This window comes from Capricornis sumatraensis, chromosome 13, assembly GCF_032405125.1.
Source record: "Capricornis sumatraensis isolate serow.1 chromosome 13, serow.2, whole genome shotgun sequence".
NCBI lineage: Eukaryota > Metazoa > Chordata > Mammalia > Artiodactyla > Bovidae > Capricornis > Capricornis sumatraensis.
This window is the reverse complement of record NC_091081.1, coordinates 68,624,327-68,645,289: the sequence shown is the minus strand read 5'-3', so window position 1 is coordinate 68,645,289 and position 20,963 is coordinate 68,624,327. Positions and strand designations below refer to the sequence as shown.

General features: G+C 40.3%; 1 protein-coding gene across 2 annotated transcripts in view; it reads right to left on the bottom strand.

Moving 5' to 3' along the window:
- Positions 1-20,963, bottom strand: part of PHACTR2 (phosphatase and actin regulator 2) — a 140,472-nt gene that overhangs the window by 17,835 nt on the left and 101,674 nt on the right. For both annotated transcript variants that reach the window (XM_068985162.1, XM_068985163.1), the window contains 5 exons: positions 19,999-20,186; positions 18,276-18,432; positions 13,023-13,078; positions 7,936-7,997; positions 4,858-4,995 (listed from right to left, as the gene is read on the bottom strand). In XM_068985162.1, coding sequence (XP_068841263.1) covers positions 4,858-4,995; positions 7,936-7,997; positions 13,023-13,078; positions 18,276-18,432; positions 19,999-20,186 — 601 coding nt within the window. The remainder of the gene's footprint in view (positions 1-4,857; positions 4,996-7,935; positions 7,998-13,022; positions 13,079-18,275; positions 18,433-19,998; positions 20,187-20,963) is intronic.

The window sequence follows — 20,963 nt, the reverse complement described above, 5'->3', positions numbered from 1 at the left end:
ATCAAGAGAAAATAAATGATCTTTCCCAGTGTTAGGTTAAAAACAATATTTTTAGGAACTCTTAAAAATATCATGCATTGATGTGCACTGTAATTGTTATTTTCTCATCTTGTATTTTTGAATATTCTGATTTCTGCCAATGAACATGAGTCACTTGTGTGTATACAAAGTACTATACATTAAAAGCATTTTTATTTTCTTTTAAAAAATTTTTGTTGAAGTACAGTTGATTTACAATCTGTTAGTTTCAGGTGTACAGCAAAAGAAGTATTTTAAATTGCCTTTTTTTCTATCTTTAAAAAGTATACAACATTTTTTTTCTATCTAAAAAGAAATTGTTCTTATTTTTCTTTAAGGAAGGAAAAAAACCTACAATACAAATCCAGTTCTAAAAATGCAGTCATCGAGACCTTCAGAAATCTTAGGGTTAAGGGGAGAGAAAATGCCAAAGGAGAAAATGAGTCTCGTGTATGGGTGGAGAGGCCCCTGGCTTAGCTCTGCTGCTCAGGGTTCAATCGGCAAGGGAAACTTGAATGTCATGTGCTTTCAAGTTACTCATGAACAGACCTTAAGCCTGCAGAAGAAAACCTGACCAAATACATCTCCCCTGCAGCCTACAAGTTCAAGTTCAGCACAAGAATCTATTCTTGTTTCAATAACAAAATTTAAAAGAAAGACCCTTTCTGTTATTATAGCTCGAGGTGGATAAACTTTACCTTCCAATAACAAACAAGAGTTAGGAAGGAGTATTTCGAGCATATGGGAAAATGCAGTTTACACACGAGGGTGGTTAATCATTTAGATTCTCACTGCTTGTACACTTTGCACTTGCATGGGATTTCTACTCATTTACCTGGCCACCCTCTACCTGCCTTTCTGAAGTTCAACATTTGAGTAACATAACAACTGGGAATGGTGGAAATGGCAAACTGCATTTTCCAAAGATGGCAGCAATAATAATTCCAGCTCACACGCTCTTCTGCAATCTGACCTTGCCACCATTCCCCCCACTGAAAGATAGAGCTAATTACCTTCCCTTTGAATCTAAGCTGACCTTATGACTTGCTTAGAACTAAGAGAATGTTGGGAAAGTGAGGCTGGGTGCCTTCTAAAGCTGGGTCAGAAAAGTCCACGCAGCTTTTACCTGGTTTTCTCTGGGCATGTGCTCTGGGACAAGCCAGCCACCATGTAAGAAATCTGACAACAACTCTGAGGCCACCATGCTGAAAAAGCCACATGTCGGTGGTTTGGTGGACAGCCCCAGCTGAGCCTAGGGCTAAGCCTAGCCTCTGAGACATCGTCAGGTGGTAAACAATCTGCCTGCAATGCAGGAGACTGGGGTTTGATCCCTGGGTCAGGAAGATCCCCTGGAGAAGGGAAAGGCTACCACTCCAGTATTCTTTCCTGGAGAATTCCATGGACAGAGAAGCTTAGGGGGGCTACAGTTCATGGGGTCCCAAAGAATCAGATGCAACTGAGTTACTAACACTTTCTTTTCACTTTTTGCCAAGGCACCAGACATGTAAACAAGCCACTTCAGACCCTCCACAGAAGCCCATCTGTCAGCTGAGCAACAGTCAATGACCTGGTCTCTCTTGCCTAAGGGCAAGAGACCACATTAAGTAGTTTATAGGCAATTCTTGGAAACCCATAAACTTGACTAGTTCCTTCAGGAAACGTGGTAGTGATTGATGGTGGGCTTGACCCAGGACCTGAGTATCACAGTCTCCTTCACGCCCTCATGGCTGCCCTCAATCCACGTGATTCCACCTGCCTGGGAAAGCCTCCTCTTTCAGTGCACCTTCCTCCGCCTCGCTGACCATCCCACCCTCAAGGGTTTTCTCCTCACCTTTTCTGCATAAGCAGTGACTTGCCGCTCCATTGATTATGCACCACTCTATCACTTACTGACTTTTTCTCCCAGAGGCAACCTTTCCCTTTCTTTTGGCTCCTTTCTCATGGCATAAAAGATGGCTCGAGTATTTCCCACAGATTAGAAAAAAAATCATTCTCTTGATATTCTCATTTTCCAAATCTACTCACTCAAGCTTGCAGCATCCCCAATCATTCTCCCTCAAGTGACTAGCTTATATTTCTTCTTCACAGCAAGACTCTTGGGACCGTGTTTTATTGTCAGGGTTCCCACCACAGTCAGGCTTCCTTCCACTGTCAGTCTGTTAGAATGCCTCCTCTCACTACGTAACCAACCACTTGTGAGCAGACACTCCCCTCCCCAGGCTGCTGGGCAATTCTTCTCTCTCCCCACCTCAGATATTTCATTTCAGTGTTTTTTTAATGGCTCTTCATGTTGGCTTCAGTTCAGTTCAGTCGCTCATTCGTGTCCAACTCTTTGCGACCTCAAGGACTGCAGCACACCAGGCCTCCCTGTCCATCACCAACTCCCGGAGCTTGCTCAAACTCATGTCCATTGAGTCGGTGATGCCATCCAACCGTCTCATCCTCTGTCATCCCCTTCTCCTCCTACCATCAATCTTTCCCAGCATCAGAGTCTTTCCCAATGAGTCAGTTCTTCGAATCAGGTGGCAAAAGTACTGGAGTTTCAGCTTCAGCATCAGTCCTTTCAGTGAGGGACTGATTGGCTTTCCTGGGTGCTATTTCTCAGCCTCCAGAATTCCCTTTTCATTCGGAACATTCTTCCTTTGTAACCTTACTCCTTCCTAGTTTTCACTTCTTATGAGCTAAGAATTACTGACTCTATATCTCCAATATGAGCCTGACCCATACTAGGTGCTTTACAGAATGAATTCAATTAAATGGTGTCAGCATAGAGTATAACTAAACGCCTAGTTCTAATGTTAAGACTGGGTATGACATGGGTTTATTTGATACCAAATTTTGTTCAGAGACAAAAATTAGAAACCATTATTTGGGAGATCAGGAAAACTTTAAAATGAAAAATGTAAAAACAAACAACTGATTGGCAAAATTCTTTAACTATGTAACCATAATACTCATAAAACTGTCTTTCTTCATGATGGAACCCTCTATATATTGCAGTTTTTCTGAACCGTGAGGCAGGAAAGAGATTGAGGGTTGGTAAACCATGACCCACAGGCCAAATGTGGTCCACGATCTTTTTTTTTTTTTTTTTTAAGTTTTTAATTGAAGGATAATTGCTTTACAGTTTTGTGGCTTTCTGTCATATGTCAAGGAGAATCAGCCAGGGATACACCCATGTCCCCTTCCTCCTGGACCTCCAGCCCATCTCCCTCCATCCCAACCTTCAGCCTGTCACAGAGACCCTGTTTGAGTTCCTTGAGTCATACAGCAAATTCCCATTAGCTATCTATTTTACATTTGGTATTGCAAATTTCTATGTTACTCTCTCCATAAATCTCCCCTCTCCCTCCTCTGCTCCCACCATGTCCATAGGTCTGTTCCCTATGTCAATTTCTCCACTGCTGCCCTGAAAATAAATTCATCAGTACCATCTCTTCAGATTCCATATGTATGTGTCAGAATACAATATTCATATTTCTCTTTCTGACTTACTTCACTCTGTATAATAGTCTCTAGTTTCATCCACCTCATTAGAATAGATTCAAATGAGTTCCTTTTTATTGCTGAGTAGTATTCCAGTATCTATATGTACCACCGCTTCTTTATCCATTCATCTGTTGATGGACATCTAGGTTGCTTCCATGTTCTAGCTATTGTAAATAGTGCTGCAATGAACACTGGAGTACATGTGTCTTTTTCAGTTTTGATTTCCTCAGGGTATATGCCTAGGAGTGTGATTGCTGGGTCATATGGTGGTTTTATTCCTAGCTTTTTAAGGAGTCTCCATTATGTCTTCCACAGTGGCTATATCAGTTTACATTCCCACCAGCAATGCAGGAGTGTTCCCTTTTCTCCACACCCTCTCCAGCATTTATTGTTTGTAGACTTTTTAATGATTCTGACTGGTGTGAAGTGGTCTCTCATTGTAGTTTTGATTTGCATTTCTCTAATTATGAGTGATGTTGAGCATCTTCTCATGTGCTTGTTAGCCATCTGTGTGTTTTTTTTTTTTTGGAGAAATGTCTCTTCAGGTCCCTTTCCCACTTTTCAATTGGGTTGTTTGCATCTCTGGTATTGAGCTGTATGAGCTGCTTGTATATATTTGGAAATTAATTCTTTATCAGTTGTTTCCTTTGCTATTATTTTCTCCCATTCTGAGGGTTGTCTTTTCACCTTGTTTGTAGTTTCCTTTGCTGTGCAAAAGCTTTTAATCAGATCCCACTTGTTTATTTTTGTTTTTATTTCCATTACTCTAGGAGGTGGGTCACAGAAGATCTTGCTTTGATTTATGTCATCGAGTGTTCTGCCTCATCATCTGTTTTTATAAAGTTTTATTGGACCACATACAGATCCACTCACTTACATATTGTCTATGGCTGCTTCCCTGCTACAAAGGCAAAGTTGAGCCACTGTAATAAAGACTGGATGGCCTACAAAGCCTAAAATATTGACTTTCTGGCCATTTATAGAAAATGTGTGCCAGCCTCAATACACATCAATACCTTTTCCAAGAATAACTTGTTTATTTTCTAAGAGTAAGGGTAAATAATGGTTGTGGGAAAGCACTCTCCCACCCCATTTCAGATTTGTTTGCAGATGGGTTACATGGTAACTAAGAACAAGTTTTTTTTCTGAAACTCAGTTGAAAGAACTATGCCGATATTAAATATATCACTTAAGTGGCTTAAATAATCAAAGGCAGAAAAGTATTAGGATATTTGGTAATACTTAATCTCCCAAGATGACTAAGTAGAGGGTAAGTAGGTACTGGCAATTTCAGAAAAGCAATAAAATCATAAATAAATAAAATCATGGCTCATGCCACTGAAGTCTTGCCTTGTCTGCAGGTGTTAACCTGGCCCAGGGCTTGTCTGCCCGGCGATCATAGTCAGGTGAATCGGTGACTTCCACATACTCGTTAAACCGCAGGATCCTTCGAGCCTGCAGCTCTGCCACTGTGGGTCTCAGGCTGAGCTGCAGGAGGATAAAGAAAAAAGGATAGTTCAATAAACCATTTACAGCCTCATGGTGGCATGTTTTTCTATAGAGAACTTCAAAGTTATAAGGTCACTTTCAGATAAAAAAAAAAAAAAAAAAAGGCAGCAGCATCTTGGGAGTTTCTAATGAGAACTAGAAAGCAGTATGCCCTAATTTTGAGGCTATAAAAATCATCCTTGTTAGATAGGTCACAATCTTTGGCAACTGGCTGCATTGTGCTATCTTCCCCACCTTGCCTGGCATCTCTGACATGGGGAACAGGAAGCAGTACAGACACAATAGTAATCCAGATATGGAATGGCTGGCTTAAAGACTGAATTATCAAGACAGAAGCCCTACAAACTGTAGAAATGAGAATAAAAATCCCTGTTCCTTCTACATTATACCTGCATATTCACAGATGCACAAAGTTATAACAAAGAAATAGTCCAGTGAAGGGTGAGCCTACAACAGTCTTCTGTGAGAGTCTAAGGACCCAGGCCAAGATTTGACATTTACCCTTGGCCAGGGAAACTGATGTGCAGGAATGATGAAGGGGGGACTTACTGGAAAACTGCACTTTAGGGAGGTCACAACTGCTTAAAACCAGCTGCAACCTTTAAGACACTTCCAGTTAGGTGGATTCTGTCTGTGGTCTTTGTGAAATTCAAATTTACAGTTATATTTAATCTACCATACCCTGTGTGCATTTGCTTTCCTCTTTTGGACCCTTCTCAAGCCCAAGAATAAGACAGAAATGGTTCTTAAGAGACTAAAGAAACTTAGCCCCTGGTTGACAGGTATCATCCACTCTCCAATATAAAGATTCATGATTTTGCAACCTTTCTCAGTTGAGAGGTGCCATAGTATTGTCAGTTAGGTAGACTCAGGCCTCTGTTTTACAGAAAAGGTCCATTTTCAGTCTCTCTCTCCATATATATATACATATATATATACACAGCCAGACTATCTATGATCTAAGTGGACCTCTTTGGAATCATTCCTTATCTGCATGGGCTCAATTTTTGGAAAAATTAAGCATGCTCACCCCAAAATGGATGCTTTTGTAGTCAAAAATATTCCCTTTCTTCAGCTTCCTCTTGAGTAAAACCAGAGGCTGAACCGTCAGTGCTCTAACATTCAAGGCATTCAGGGATTCTTAGATAGTCTGGGTCTACACCCTGAACCCATTTGACCTGGGATATAGCAACTTGGCTCCTCTATATTCATAAAGCCCTGGTAGGTGATGGACAAAGGAAGGAACAATCTAAGTGGTTTTGTTATCGTCTCAGTTACTGTCCTATATATATATTGGAGAAGGAAATGGCAACCCACTCCAGCATTCTTGCCTGGAAAATCCCAGGGACAGAGGAGCCTGGTGGGCTGCCATCTATGGGGTCGCACAGAGTTGGACACAACTGAAGTGACTTAGCAGCAGCTTCTTACTGCCTTTCCAGGGTGGATACAGTTGAGGAAGTAGAGAAACCCTTGCCTCTGGTGACTTCCCAAAAGGCAAGTAACCAATGGCCACACAGGTTAGAAATTCTCCATCCAGTTTTGTCCTTCAGAGCTGTGCCAGTCCCAGTGTGGCTATTAGGTCTATGGAATGTTTTGCACCTGTAGGAGGGAGCTCTGTGCAGTACAGGCAATCGGAGGTAGGGCAGGTCTGCTGTCTCCTGGAAGCCCCCAAACGGATTGAGAAAAGATCATATGTATGACAGGAGTGGACTGAGCAAGGGGAAGGGGTTATTGCTCATCTGTAGTTGGTAACACGTGCACGAAGTTGCCTTAGTCGTGTCTGACTCTTTGTGACCCTATGGACTGTAGCCATCCGGGCTCCTCTGTCCCTGGAATTCTCCAGGCAAGAATACTGGAGTGGGCTGCCATACCCTTCCTCCGAGGGAGCTGTTAACTTAACGGCCATGAATTGCTAGAAGAGCCATCTCTAGAATGGCTTACAGCATCTTTCTCAGCTTATTATTTGATGTTTAGGCTCTTTGAGGAAAAAAAGAGATGAACTAAGGATCTTTTGCCCTAAAAATCAAAACCGAAACCTCTCGAAATACAGTCTCCACCCTTCCAATGGGAATGGAGTGCTTCTTCTACCTGCCTGTGAATGCTTTTGCTGTGAATCCACAGCCAGCCCAGATTAAATGTGGGTCAGGTCACACACTTTGCCGCAGATGTCATATTTTAGCCTTCCTGCCTGATTCAGGTGTGAAAGGTTTATCTAAAGAATGTCTGAACAAGGTGTTTATAATACATGAAAATTCGGATAGTGCTTAATTTTTCTGAAGACTATTACTATTTTAATACTTAAAGAAAAAAGCTATGGTCTTAGTATCAGATTTTTATTTTCATAAATCAGCAGAAACAACCGACTGAGTTTTGGAGCAAAACCATTTGTCAACTTGGGTAGCATTGCAGCAGGCAAGCTGGATGATTAAGTTCACTTTATAAATTACTCACTCAGTTCAGAATCTTCAATAATAACCAAATATTTATTCAGTATTTCAAAGACCATGTGGAAAGTGTGAGCGTTTTTTAAAACTATAGACTGAAATGTTAATAATGGCTATTATGAATGGGAGATATTTGCATGATTTTCCAGTCTTTTCTGTTTCTTGTGGTGTTTAAATTTTTTCACACAGATTATGCTATTTTCATAATTGGCACATGTAATTTAGAACTTTTGATTGTCAACTTTTCAAAATTAGCATATTATGCAATTGTTAATATAAACATAATTTACATTATAAGCATTACATTTATTTTAATGTCTGTGACTAGTTAGCAGGTTAATAGGAATGTTTATGGTTAGTAGGTTAATAGGAATATTCCTAAATATCAGATTTACATGTATAGCACTGATCTACAGTTTAAAAATGAAGTATATCTCAAAATACACATGCTCATTAACAGTCATAGTTTCATTACCTTTCTGCTGAGTCTGCGTTTAAGTTCCATTTTTGCTTCTTGCTCTTCTTCTTCATTTTTTTCTGTTTATTAATTGAGTGGGGGAGGGGAGGAAAGGCATGAAGATTTAGTTACTATAAAAGATTATATAATCAGAAAAGTAGATCAGGCCAGGTATTTGACTTCACATTGATCAAACACTCCACCAACATCTTTAAAAAGCTGTTCAAGATTCTGCAGAAAGGTTGATCATTGATTTATAGATATATTATTTTTTTCCTTACAGCATTGGTTTATTTACTAACAGTAAAACTTTTGCCTCCTGATTTCTTGTTTCCTTCTGAAAAAAACCCGAGAATGCCCTTACTCTGGTGAAAGTCTCTCACTGCTGATCATCTCACAGGCGTATAAGAACAATCTATCTGAATTCAGATAAAAACATTACTGGATCTAGTCTTCATGTGAAAATCTGTTCACATCAAAAGAACAAATTAAAACCATCTGATGCATGTCTGAGTTGCTGATTTCCATTCAAATCCAAGCAAAATACTTGATTTTTTTGCTTTGATTTCCATAGAAGCAGAATGTAATCATTTCTTTGGATTTTGCTTTCAAACCAGAATGTTCTGAATGGGGTTATGGTGTTTGGTTGATGTGGATGATTTATTTTCTTGTGACTCTAACTTTCCAAAGTCTTCTCTTTCTCCAGTGCTTCACCAAGTAGTACAATTTAATGGCCAACTCAAATGAATGCTGTCCAACAGATGGGATTAAGAAAAAAATGTCCAGAACTTTAAAAGAAATAAACACTGCTCAGGATTTAATGCTTGCTACTTGATGAACTTCTCTTGGTTGCTTCCTGTAGCTCAGTATTTGTTTGGTAAGTGAGCACAGATTCTCGGATACCAAAGCTTATGAAAGATTATCTTTTAGAAAGTGCCATAATGAATTCTACTGAAGGAAAGTCATACTTAGTATAAAAGCTCAACCAAAGAGCTGAAAAAGTCTCCTCTACAATTTTTAAAATCAAATAGACTTCTTACTGTTAAGACTGTTTTTACTGTGAATATAATATCAGTATTCAATATTGCAACATTTGTATTTGCTTGCTGAGCATGCTAAATTCTCTGTTAATTTTCCTTATCTGGACAGGGAAAAGTTTTGACATTCTTCTGAAATGCTAGTTTTAATTCATAAGAAAGAGGACAATCTGTCTGGTTATTTAGACAGAGAGTGGACATAAACTGAAATCACCTTGTAAGACAAGAAATGACTAGTTAGTATGTTTTCATTGTGTCTGAGAGAGCCAAATAAAATTTGATTATAATTCAGATTTCTTCTGAAAATACTGTAGGTTTTTCTAATTGCTTCACAAAATACATATCCTTTGATATCCCTAAAATACATCCTTAGGGTCAAATACTTTATATGAGTTGGATAAGGCATGTGGGTTGTAAATTACTTGTAACAGACAAACACCAAACTCATGGTTCACGTGATCCAAACAAGGGCTTTACAAGGTTAGGTATTTGATGATTTTAAGAAAAAAAACATAATCATTAAAACCTTTTTAGTCATTCTTCCTATACAATGATTATGCTACAATTTTCGAAAGTACTTTTCAAAGACAAAATACTCGTCATCTAATATGACTCAAAGCTAACAAATGCCCCAATTTTCATTAAATATATGAAATTTCATTTCCTTAAAGAGACTATTACCTAATTTTGCTCTATGAAGCACACTGCACATCTAGGTGTCAGCCAGTGATATTTTTAAAAAAGAAGGGCCAACTGTAGTTAGTTAAATACACAGGACTTTATATACCAATTGGGAATTCCTCTCTAACATCAGGAACTGACTTCCTTACATTTTCCATTTTTGACATTATGTTTCTAAAGAAATTAGAGGAAGAGGGTGAGATGTGGAAGAAGCCTAATGTGATTCTTCCTCTGAATGTGTTAAATAGTCATTGTTAAATCTTTTACTAAGAGTCAAAATTAAACCTTAAACTTAGTTTGAAAAAATTCACCAAGTTTCTAGAACTTAAAAAAAAAATTATTAGAGGGTTAATTATAAAGTAGGATGTAAACATGTCACTTTAAACAGACTGGAAGAATGCTCATGAAGGAAGCTGCTGGCTCACTGACAAATCTTGCCCTCAGTAGCTCATCAGAGTCAGAACAGCCACAGAAAGCACTTGCCGTGAACCCACAAACAACACACGCAGTTGAACATCAGTGCACACTGCAGGAAACTTGCCCTCCAAGTGCTGCCCAGAACCTCATATGGAGGAGCTAAAAGGAGAAACAGAGAAGCAGCAAAGTGCCAGCAACCAGAGTGACGATGCTCTTCACCAACCCAGACAAGATGGGTTCAAAAACAGCTAAACATTTTTTCGTGAGATTGTTTTCACTTTGTGCTGTTTTACATTTCTCTATGGGTCTTGTTAACAAGCAAGAATGCAGTAATAAACCTACTTTGAAATGCATCCAAAACAAAATGACTCCATAGATGGACAGATGTGTGACAAAGTAAGATGTTAATGGTAGAATATAGACAGTAGATACATGGATATTACTGTAAAATTGTTTCACCTTTTCTGTATGCTTAAAAAATTTCATAACAAAATGCCAGGGAAAAATACATGTAGAACTCAATGACTTAACACATGTTTTTTTCTATGGAAGATTGAGCTGGAATTATAGTCATAACTAAATAGTATAAGAAGATCTGAATATTTTATCCCTACCCTGTCAAAGGTGTCCCATGAACATCTGTTTTCCTGAGAAGCAAAAGCTGACCTTTCAAGCACCAAAAGTTGCTTTCTATTTTAACAATATTAAGAAACTAGTACAAAAATCTAACTTAAATATATATATATATTTTTTTAAAAAAAACACCTAGATGCACTAAAATAAGAAAGAGATCAAGTTAGGTGTGATACTGGGAATGATACTAAGAAATAAAATTTGTCCTGTGGTCTCTGATTAAAGCCATGAGCGTTGTGTGCCATTTGATTCATGTTTATGAAACTAGTGACAGGCTTGGATTTGAGAACTGTTGAATGTTTTATGCTGTGAATTAGCTCCCTAATCTGTCAAGAAAGGATGACCCAGTTAAGCATGTATCCTTAAAAATCACACACCACACACACACTTCTTCAAATAGACAGGCATATTTCTTTTGAACAAAAAGCTGGAGATGAAACAAACAAGAGTAATCTGCATGGAAGAACATAAATATGACCCGACTGATGAGTAAAAAGTAAAGTCAAGGAAAGTAGAGGAGGAAAGAGAATGGGAAAATGAAGCCATCTGGTTCCCTGAGACTGCTCAGAAGAATGTTCTGGGCGACCTCCACCAGTTCTCTTTTCTGCTTCCCTTGGCCACACAATATTGTGTCAGGAGATCATAGCCATTTATCAGCCTCTATAGACTGGAAACCTGTCTTTTGTTTCCAGAATAAGCATGCACAGACAAACTAAGAAAGAAGTTTTAAAAAAAGGGGCTGGAGTCAAATCTGAAGTCGACTTTGGCGTTTCACTCTTTCCTGAACCTCCAGGAAAATGGAGTATAAACTCCAAGACAGCACTTAAGATCAGTGTGTAATAAATTTCTAGATCTATGAAACAGTTCCTCAAATAACCAAACACCAGTGTGGTTTGGCATAGTCTGTCTCCCAGGAGCAGGAAAGAATTACCCAGAATTCACTCTTTCTTTTTTTCTAGATATTGCATCAGGCAGCCAATAAGACACACTCTGTGTTTCAGGAGCTTATGGACTACATTTGAGCTTATCTACAATTTAATTCCACCAGTATTTCCCAGGAACCTATTATCAAAAGCCATGAGTCTTTTTGGTTTAGATTTTTTGTCAAAATTAGACGTTGCTTTCATTCTTCTTCCTCAGAAAGCTAAACACAAATTTTTTTTTTCTTATCTAGCCATGACTTTTCCCATCTCCAAACTGGCTTCTCTACACACTGATGATCACTTAAGTCCTTGGGTTCCATTTCAGTTATGCTCACAGCCAGAAAGAAACCTTCCCAAGGAAAGAACCTCATAGACAGTCTTCATAGTTGGGTTTTCTTAGCAAAAGCAACTGCAGAATACATATGCTGCTAAAAAAATCTTTCTTTTCCTTTGGGAAAGAAAACAACTCACTTGGAGAATGGGGATCATCCAGACAGGCCAACTTGACTCTAAAAGCCTGGTTGAAAAAGATTTCCCACACACTGGCGACTCATTACTATTACAGTACTCTCTGGAGTTTTGCCCAGCCCTACTCTTTGATATTTCATACAATAAAAAGCTCTTTTGAAACTGGGCTAATAATATATAAAACTACAGCTAGGCTCAATTTAAAAATATCCATTACTTAACTCACTGCGGTTAGTAACCACATCGATCCACTACAGCAGGACAAGCTGCTTCTATTCATTTTATAGCTTCAACATATGAACTCCAGTAACGTAAATACGACCAGACTGATGAGTAAAAAGTGAAGTCAAAGAAAATAACGGGGGAAAAAGAATGGGAAAATGAAGTAGGAAAATGAACGGAGAACTCCTTAGGAGCTGAGAAATTATAAATAACTCAAGAGGGAAATAAGTGTTATCATAACAAAGGAAAATGAAATGGATTGAAAAATTCCTTTTCCCAAAATCCTGTTTTAAATGGAGTCATTTGTTAAACCTGGCAACAAACTGTATTATTAATAATAATATAGGAATGTTTGATTTATTTCCTTGTGGATTCTTAGGCCTTTTCTTTGACATTTAGTTGCAAGCACACTAAAGCATTTTCTTCTCTTTAGTATCTGGGTGAAAGAATACATGGAATATATTTCATGCTTTTTAAAAACAAATGTCACAACCACAACTGCTGTGGGGGATATCAGGCTTCAAGCCATAAAATTAAATTCATACTTCAAGAAATTATTTTTAACATGACAAATAAATAATTGTATTAAAATGTGATCTAAATGGGTCATTTCAATCATTTGTGAATAAATATATTAAGGTTCCCTGTTGATAAATGGATCGTCTCTAGAGGGAGCTTGTTCATGGTTACCCAAGGAATTCACTGTGTAGTACATGATACTCACGCTTCAGGATATTTCTCTGTTCTAATTCTTCAGTGGTGGGCCTCTGGCTAAGTCTCCTATGATGACAAAACAGATACACGGCAGGTTACAAACAAGGTCCCCTTAGTGGGAGATGCAAAATAAAGCAACAAGCAAAGCTGCATTTTTTCATGTTTTGAGAAACAAAAATCCATTTAAAATTATTTATTTATTTGATTGATTGTGTCAGCTCTTAGTTGTGGCACATGGGATGTTAATTTAGTCATGGGGAATTTTTTTTTTTTTTTTTTGCTGTGGTGTGCAGGCTTAGCTGCTCCATAGCATGTGGGATCTTAGTTCCCTGACCAAGAGTTGAACCCAAGTCCCTTAACTGCAAGGCAGATTTTTTACCACTGAATCACCAGAAACGTTTCACAAAAATCCATTTTTAAGCCTACAAAATAAAAGCCTCCATTCCAATAGTTTGGAGACTGGAGATTGTGGCTAAGACTGCTAACTACACATCCTCCCTTCTTTTGTCTAGAAGCAGAACTCCCAGAGTTTTAGCTAAACACACAACTATAAATTTCTGCCTCCCCAGTGGCAAGGTACAGTTACGTGACTGAGTTCTTGTGATCTGGGATGTGAGCAGAAGTGGTGTTTGTAACGTCTGCTTTTTACCCTTAAAATGACTGGGAGTGTATTCCCTTCTCTCTCTTTCCTTCTTCCACAGGCCAGAACTTGAACATGGTCATGTGGGCCAGCTCAGATTATACAGATGGGGATATCATGGAGACCAAAGAGCAACACGATGGAAGGCACCTGGGAACCTGTCTGACTGCCAGAAGCTGCATACCCCACCCACCCTGGACAGCCCACCTCTCTCTACACTGCTATGTCAAAAAGAAACAAACACGTCAAAGTGCCTTGCTTGGACCATGGCACTTTTTGGTCTCTGTTAAGGGGCTTCCTTGGTGGTTCAGATGGTAGAGAATCTGCCTACAGTGCAGGAGACTCAGGTTCAATCCTTGGTCAGGAAGATACCCTGGAGAAGGAAATGGCTACCCACTCCAATGTTTTTGCCAGGGAAATCCCATGGACAGAGGAGCCTGGCAGGCTACGGTCCATAGAGTCACAAAGAGTCAGACATGAATGAGCAATTAACAGTTTCTTTCAGATCAGCTTAGCCTGTACCCTAATTAACATACAAATCATTAGAATCTAAGAAAACGCTGCTGCTCAGGGATCATACCAACTCATGAGATGATCAATCTCTACTGTACAGTGTTTTCAGGAAAACACTGCTTTGGGATCTCACATAATTTTACCATGCATATAAAGTTATCTCGGGCTACATAAGCCCTTTCCATCTACCTTTGAGAAAAGCCAGGCTCAGTTGGGATTAGTACCTAACCATTTATACATAAGAGCTCAATGTCCTAATAACCCTTGGTCTTGGTCTTACTTACATTACTAATTTGTTGTTAATCACTGACAAAAACTTCCTCTGGATGTAGACTGAATTTGTGCAAATTAAACTACTATACATGAAAGGCAATCTTAGTACAAGATACTGTCAACTCTGTTTATGGCTGTATAGAAATGGTATGAAGAATTAAAATCAATGCTATCTTGAATAACTCATTAAAAAGTCTAACACTTAATCTTCATTAGAGCTATCCTGACAGAGAAGGCGATGGCACCCCACTCCAGTACTCTTGCCTGGAAAATCCCATGGACAGAGGAGCCTGGTAGGCTGCGGTCCATGGGGTCGCGAAGAGTCGGACACAACTGAGCGAATTCACTTTCACTTTTCACTTTCTTGCATTGGAGAAGGAAATGGCAACCCAATCCAGCGTTCTTGCCTGGAGAATCCCAGGGACGGGGGAGCCTGGTGGGCTGCCGTCTATGGGGTCACACAGAGTCGGACACGACTGAAGTGACTTAGCAGCAGCAGCAGAGCTATCCTGAAATTCATTTAATATCTGAGCCCACAGGAAGCCTCAGTGAAAATCTACGCCAGCCAAATTTTGTGCCATTCATGTATCCTATATTACATATCTGTACTATATTGTCCCCCAAAAACACTGTTCTTCTCTTGCTTATGGACTTTCTTTATCTGTAATGCCCTTCTCTCCCTCTTCGCCCACTGAAATCTCATAAATTATTAAAGGCTCCTGGTTCTTTATCCCTCTACAATGGTTCTAAATAAATTATGAAAGTGAAAAAGTGAAAGCTAGTCACACAGTCGTGTCTGACCTTTTGTGATCCCATGGACCATAGCTTACCAGGCTCCTCTGTCCATAGAATTCTCCAAGCAAGAGAATTGGAGTGGGTTGCCATTTCCTTCTTCAGAGGATCTTCCCAACCCATGAATCAAATCCAGGTCTCCTGAATTGCAGGCAGATTCTTTACCAATTGCGCTACTAGGGAAGCCCCCCCAAAAGTGAAACTCACTCAGTAGTGTCTGACTCTTTGCAATAGTCCACAGAATTCTCAAGGCCAGAATACTGGAATGGGTAGCCTTTCCCTTCTCCAGGGCATCTTCCCAACTCAGGGATCGAACCCAGGTCTCCCACATTGCAGACAGAGTCTTTACCAGCTGAGTCACAAGGGAAGGCCAAGAACACTGAACACTAGAGTGGGTCACCTGTCCCTTCTCCAGGGGATCTTCCCGACCCAGGAATCGAACCAGGGTCTCCTGCATTGCAGGCAGATTCATTACTAACTGAGCTATCAGAGAAGCCCCACATAAATTATACATCTATTAAATTAAACATTAAAGAACTTATCAACATAAAGATAATAATCACTGCATACAGTGACAGCAGCCATGAAATCAGAAGACAATCACTTCTTGGCAGGAAAGCTATGACAAACCTAGTGCATTGAAAAGCAGAGACATTACTCTGCCAGCAAAGGTCCATATAGTGAAGGCAGCAGTCTTCCAAGCGGTCATGTATGGTTGTGAGAGTTGGACCATAAAGAAGGCAGAATGCCAAAGAATTGATGCCTTAGAACTGTGGTGCTGGAGAAGATCCTGAAAGTCCCAGCAAGGAAATCAAACCAGTCACTCTTGAGGGAAATCAACCCTGAATTCGCTTTGGGAGGACTGATGCTGAAGCTGAAGCTCCAGTATTTTGGTCATCTGATGCAAACAGTCAACTCACTGGAAAAGTCTGTGATGCTGGGAAAGATTGAGGGCAGAAGGAAAAGAGGGTGTCAGAGTATGAGATGGCTGGATGGCATCACTGATGCAATGGGCATGAACTTGGGCAAACTTCAGGAGATGATGGCTGTGTGCTGCAGTCCATGGGGTCGAAAAGAGTTGGACACCACTGGGCAACTGAACAACAACAACATGGTTGTTTCATGGTGTCAACTTCTCACAGTGTTCTTCATCAGTCCCTGTCTTGGAGTGTTTGGGGTCTGTTTTAATTTGTCACTGCAATAAATACCCTTGAAATAAATATCTTTGTAAAATATAGCGTCTTTTTTTCTCCCCCTGGTTGGATTATTTCCTTCTTGTGTAAAACCTTCCAGATAGTATTATCATGTAAAGAAATACTGCTTTAGAATTATTTTCTCATATTAAGTCGCTCTTCAGAAACACTGAACTAGAGCAATGTAGACATGTCTATTTTTTCATAAAGTTGCTGATATTGGGTTTAATGTTTAGAAGTATTTTACCAATTTAAGGGATACATAATAATTTAACTTAATGAAAAATACTTAATTGTATTAAGTGCTCACTAGGATCCACGGTTTCAGTGTACCATTTATTTTACCAGCATAAGTGCTGGGCTTGGCCCCAATCTGGAAAACAGATAATGGCTTCTGGAACCCTCATGGCCACCCCTGCAGGTACATTACAGTCATAGAAATCTCCCACGCTCAAGCAAGGGGAGGACTTCTCTCCCACCTCCAAATTTTGTTCTGGTGGTTGATGCAACCTGTTTTTTTTATGCAGTGTGAGGGAAGGTAGCAAAATAATACTTAAATAAGCTTATATTGATAATAAAAAGGAGAGCTTCAGCACTCACTGCTATTAAAACTGCCAGTTATGAATATACGTGGCATCTGGAAAAACAATATGGATGAACCTATTCCCAGGACAAGAATAGAGATGCACACATAGAGAATAGACATGTGGGCACAGGAGGAGAAGGGGAGGGTGGGGCGAACTGGGAGATTAGGATATATACACTAATATGTGTGAAATAGCTAGTGGGAAGCTGCTGCACAGCACAGGAAGCTCAGCTTGGTGCTGTGATGACCTGGAGGGGTGGGTTGGGGGGAATGGGGTGGAAAGGAGGTCCAAGAGGGCAAGGATATATGTATTCACGTGGCTGATTCACTTTGTTGTACAGCAGAAACTAACACAACATTGCAAAGCAATTATAAAATAAATAACTCCAATAAAAATAATAATTAAAAAAAAACCCTGCCAATTACATGGGCTCTCGAAGACACAAGTGGCAAAGTAGACATCCTACAATGACTAAAAGCAGGAAGTACAGTCAGAGACTATTTATTTGGAGTAAAAAGTGGGAAGTTTTCATTAAGGGGCTATGGTTCCCTGACTTGGATGTAATTGGCCACTGACACTAACTAATATTTCTATCGTCTCACAGCCCCAAGGGCAGAACCTTGAGGCAATCACAGCAATGTTAGGGAGTCCATGAATCAGACCAGGAGATGAGCAAACTATGGGTGGCTGGGCAAACTGTGGGTGGCAGGTCAAATGTGGCCTGTTGCCTGTTTTGGTGAAGAACATTTCTTGGAATGTAGCCACACTCATCCATTTCTGTGTTGTTTATGGCTGCTTGCATGCTACAACAGCACAGTCCAGCAGCTGCAACAGGGACTGTCTGGCCAACAAAGCCTGAAATATTTACTAACTGGTCCTTTATAGAAAGAGCCTGTCCCTACTTGGATCAGGCTTTGGCGACCTCAAAGCCAACTGGCTAGCTGGACCAATAAGCAGGTGCCTTGCACTTCCTCGGTGGTTCAGTGGTTAAGACCCCAAGCTTCCACTGCAGGGGGCATGGGTTTGATCCCTGGTTGGGGAACTAAGATCCCATATGTTACAGGGCATGGCCAAAAAATTAAAAAGTAAAAAACAGTATTTTTTTTTTAAGCCAGGCTCATTAAGTGATTTACCATTGAAGACCAACATTAAAAGATCAGAGAGGCCACGTATGCCCTTCCAGGAGGAATTCACAGTGATCTCAGTCAGGCAGGGAATTGCAAGAGAGGGAAAAGTAAGAACTCTTCCCAAACGTCAGCAATCACCTGACGAGCTTGGTTCCAATCTGCTGTCGGATTTCCTGCCTCTCTTCTTCAGATGTGCACTGCAAGATGTTTTTGTCCTCTAATTCCTTCTTAGACGGTCTGTTGCCAAGTTTGATAGCAAGAGTGTCCCTTCGTCGTATCTTGCTTGCCAAAGCACCTGAGGATTAGAAAAGGCAGACGCACAGAGAAAGGCTTTTAACAAGTGGCCCTCAGGTTACACATGACAGAGTCTTTTTAAACAGAGCCAGACCAAATTCTTTATCCACATGCAAGAGCAGAACTTCAATTAACCTAAAGTAAAAAAAAAGTTTCGCGTTAGATGCAATTTATGCTGAAAAACTGTTTGTTTTTTAATGTTCTGAAAAAAGTTGGGAAACGCTGGAAAAACCTGCAACTATCACCTCATCATTTGGACAGTGATGATGAATGAAGTGGCTCAGTCGTGTCTGACTCTCTGGATCTCATGGACTGCAGCCTACCAGGCTCCTCTGTCCATGGAATCGGACAGTGGTGTCTGAACTTTATTCTGCTGAGACAGCATATCATGGAAATCACTGAATGCCAATACCCTTTTCTTTTCTTTTTCAAGTCTTAAAACCTAGCCTCCTTGCTTATTTTGTATAGTAAATCTTTGTCTTCTCTTTTCCTCCCTTCACTCAGAAAACCACACCAAAAGAAGTCTATCTCCAATGTACACACATGTGCTAATTCACTATAGTTGTCTCCGACTCTTTGTGAACCCATGGATTGTAGCCTGCCAGGCTCCTCTGTCCATGGGATTCCCCAGGCAAGAATACTGGAATGGGCTGGCATTTCCTCCTCCAGAGGATCTTCCCGACTCAGGGATTGAACCTGTGTCTCTTCTGTCTCCTTCATTGGCACACGGGTTCTCTACCGCTAGTGCCACCTGGGAGGCCCCTATCTTCCATACCAATGTTTTAATCCTAAATTACCCAAGAATCCCTGATATCTCAGAGGATAGTAAACACCACAGGATGACAATGATTTTTGCTGTTGCTTGATTTTATTGTTGTTCAGTACAAACTAGAAGGAATTTGACAAACTGCTATTTAATCATGAATATATTAATAACTTTTCATAAACTGCAAATTCCATAGTGAATCCCTCCCAAGTCATCCTTCTCAGAAGCTTTTTTAAAGAATAGCATCCTTCCAGTTGCCTAAGTTATAGGTACATGGTTGGCCTTATCCACTTTACTATCATTCCTTCTTAGAAAGCATACCATTATATTATTATGACTGAGTGACTGCTTTTAGTTCTTAAAAGGTATTAGTCATTCTTGACTCATTCCTCATTTTAAACCACAGTATAAAAGTGAGTGAAATTCTCAAACACCTCCCATGAGTAATCCAGCGAATCCCCGTTGATGCTCATTATTCAAGAAAGGTCCCAGAGTAGAAGGGTCATCCCGGACCAACCTGAAAAAGGCCTCTGTCGTCTGACTTTTTAGACAAGTTCAAATAGGCATACTGGCCTCACAGACTGTCTCCCTCACCCCTCTGCCCTGTGGAATCATCTTTCAGAAAGGTCTGTCATCTACACTTAAACTTTGGAAGATAAACATTTCTAATCTGAGAAGGGCAGATGAGGGGGAAGAAAGCATCAGGTGTCTGGTTTCTGATGACGCTTTTGTTTTTTCAGAATGCACCTGCTTCTGGCCACCGTGGACTTCCCTCCCTCCCTCCCTCTTGAAAAGTCTTACTTTCTCCACTGCCGTCCTCGTCCTCATCTTCTTCATCGTCGTCGTCATCGGTGTACAAGATAGGTCCATCAGAGTCGGAATCATTGGCTTGGTATTCCCTTTGGCCTTCGTCCTCTGAAGATTCTCCCATCAGCCCAGGAGTCAGGAGCCGAGGCGCTGCCTTCCCCAGCTCGTCTTTGGTGGTGAAGCTATGAAAGGCACAGACACATGGGGGTGGTGTGAAGCTCAGAGCAACCCTCGAGCAAGATACCAACACAGGAGACAGAGCTCTAGTTTCATAAGCATCCTTTGGGCTGTGAAAGGAGAAAGCAGACACCAGCCAGCTAAAGTCGCTGAAACGGGGCAACAGTACTGCCTTCCTTAATTCTCAAGGTTTTAGTCTCATCTGGCAAATGAAAAGGATTGACCAGGTAGTGACCAATACATTTAGTATGTGAATACTGGAAAACTGTATTTTGAAAATGTATTTTTCCCTAGCCTTAGGGAGGTTCAGTGGAAAGAACAATGAGCCAGAAGCGCTTGGATATTTGACTATGTACTTTTTCTTGAGTCTGTAACTGACTTATCCTTCCTGGTCTAAGTTAGAGACTAACTCTCTGAGGAATATTTCACTGCGCATCAAACTAGTTCCTTGCCTCCCTCTCCCTGCTCCCATGGTGACCTGACACCCACCCCACTGGCGCACTTAGCACATGCATCTCAGTCTGCCTCCCCAACCCTGCAAAGTTCCTTGACAAGGAGGACGCATCTTGTTTTACAGCCCAGCACCTAGAAGGCTCCTGCCACAGAAACGTACATCTTCTTCAACTGCTATGTGAATTAATCCTATTTTTTCATCACAGCCAGTGTACTGTCAAAAACTATATATCTTCTTTGTGCTTCAATTTCTCTATTTATAAAACTGTCTGTCATATTATATGATATTAACATTACCATAAGATGCTGGGAAGGATTGGGGCAGGAGG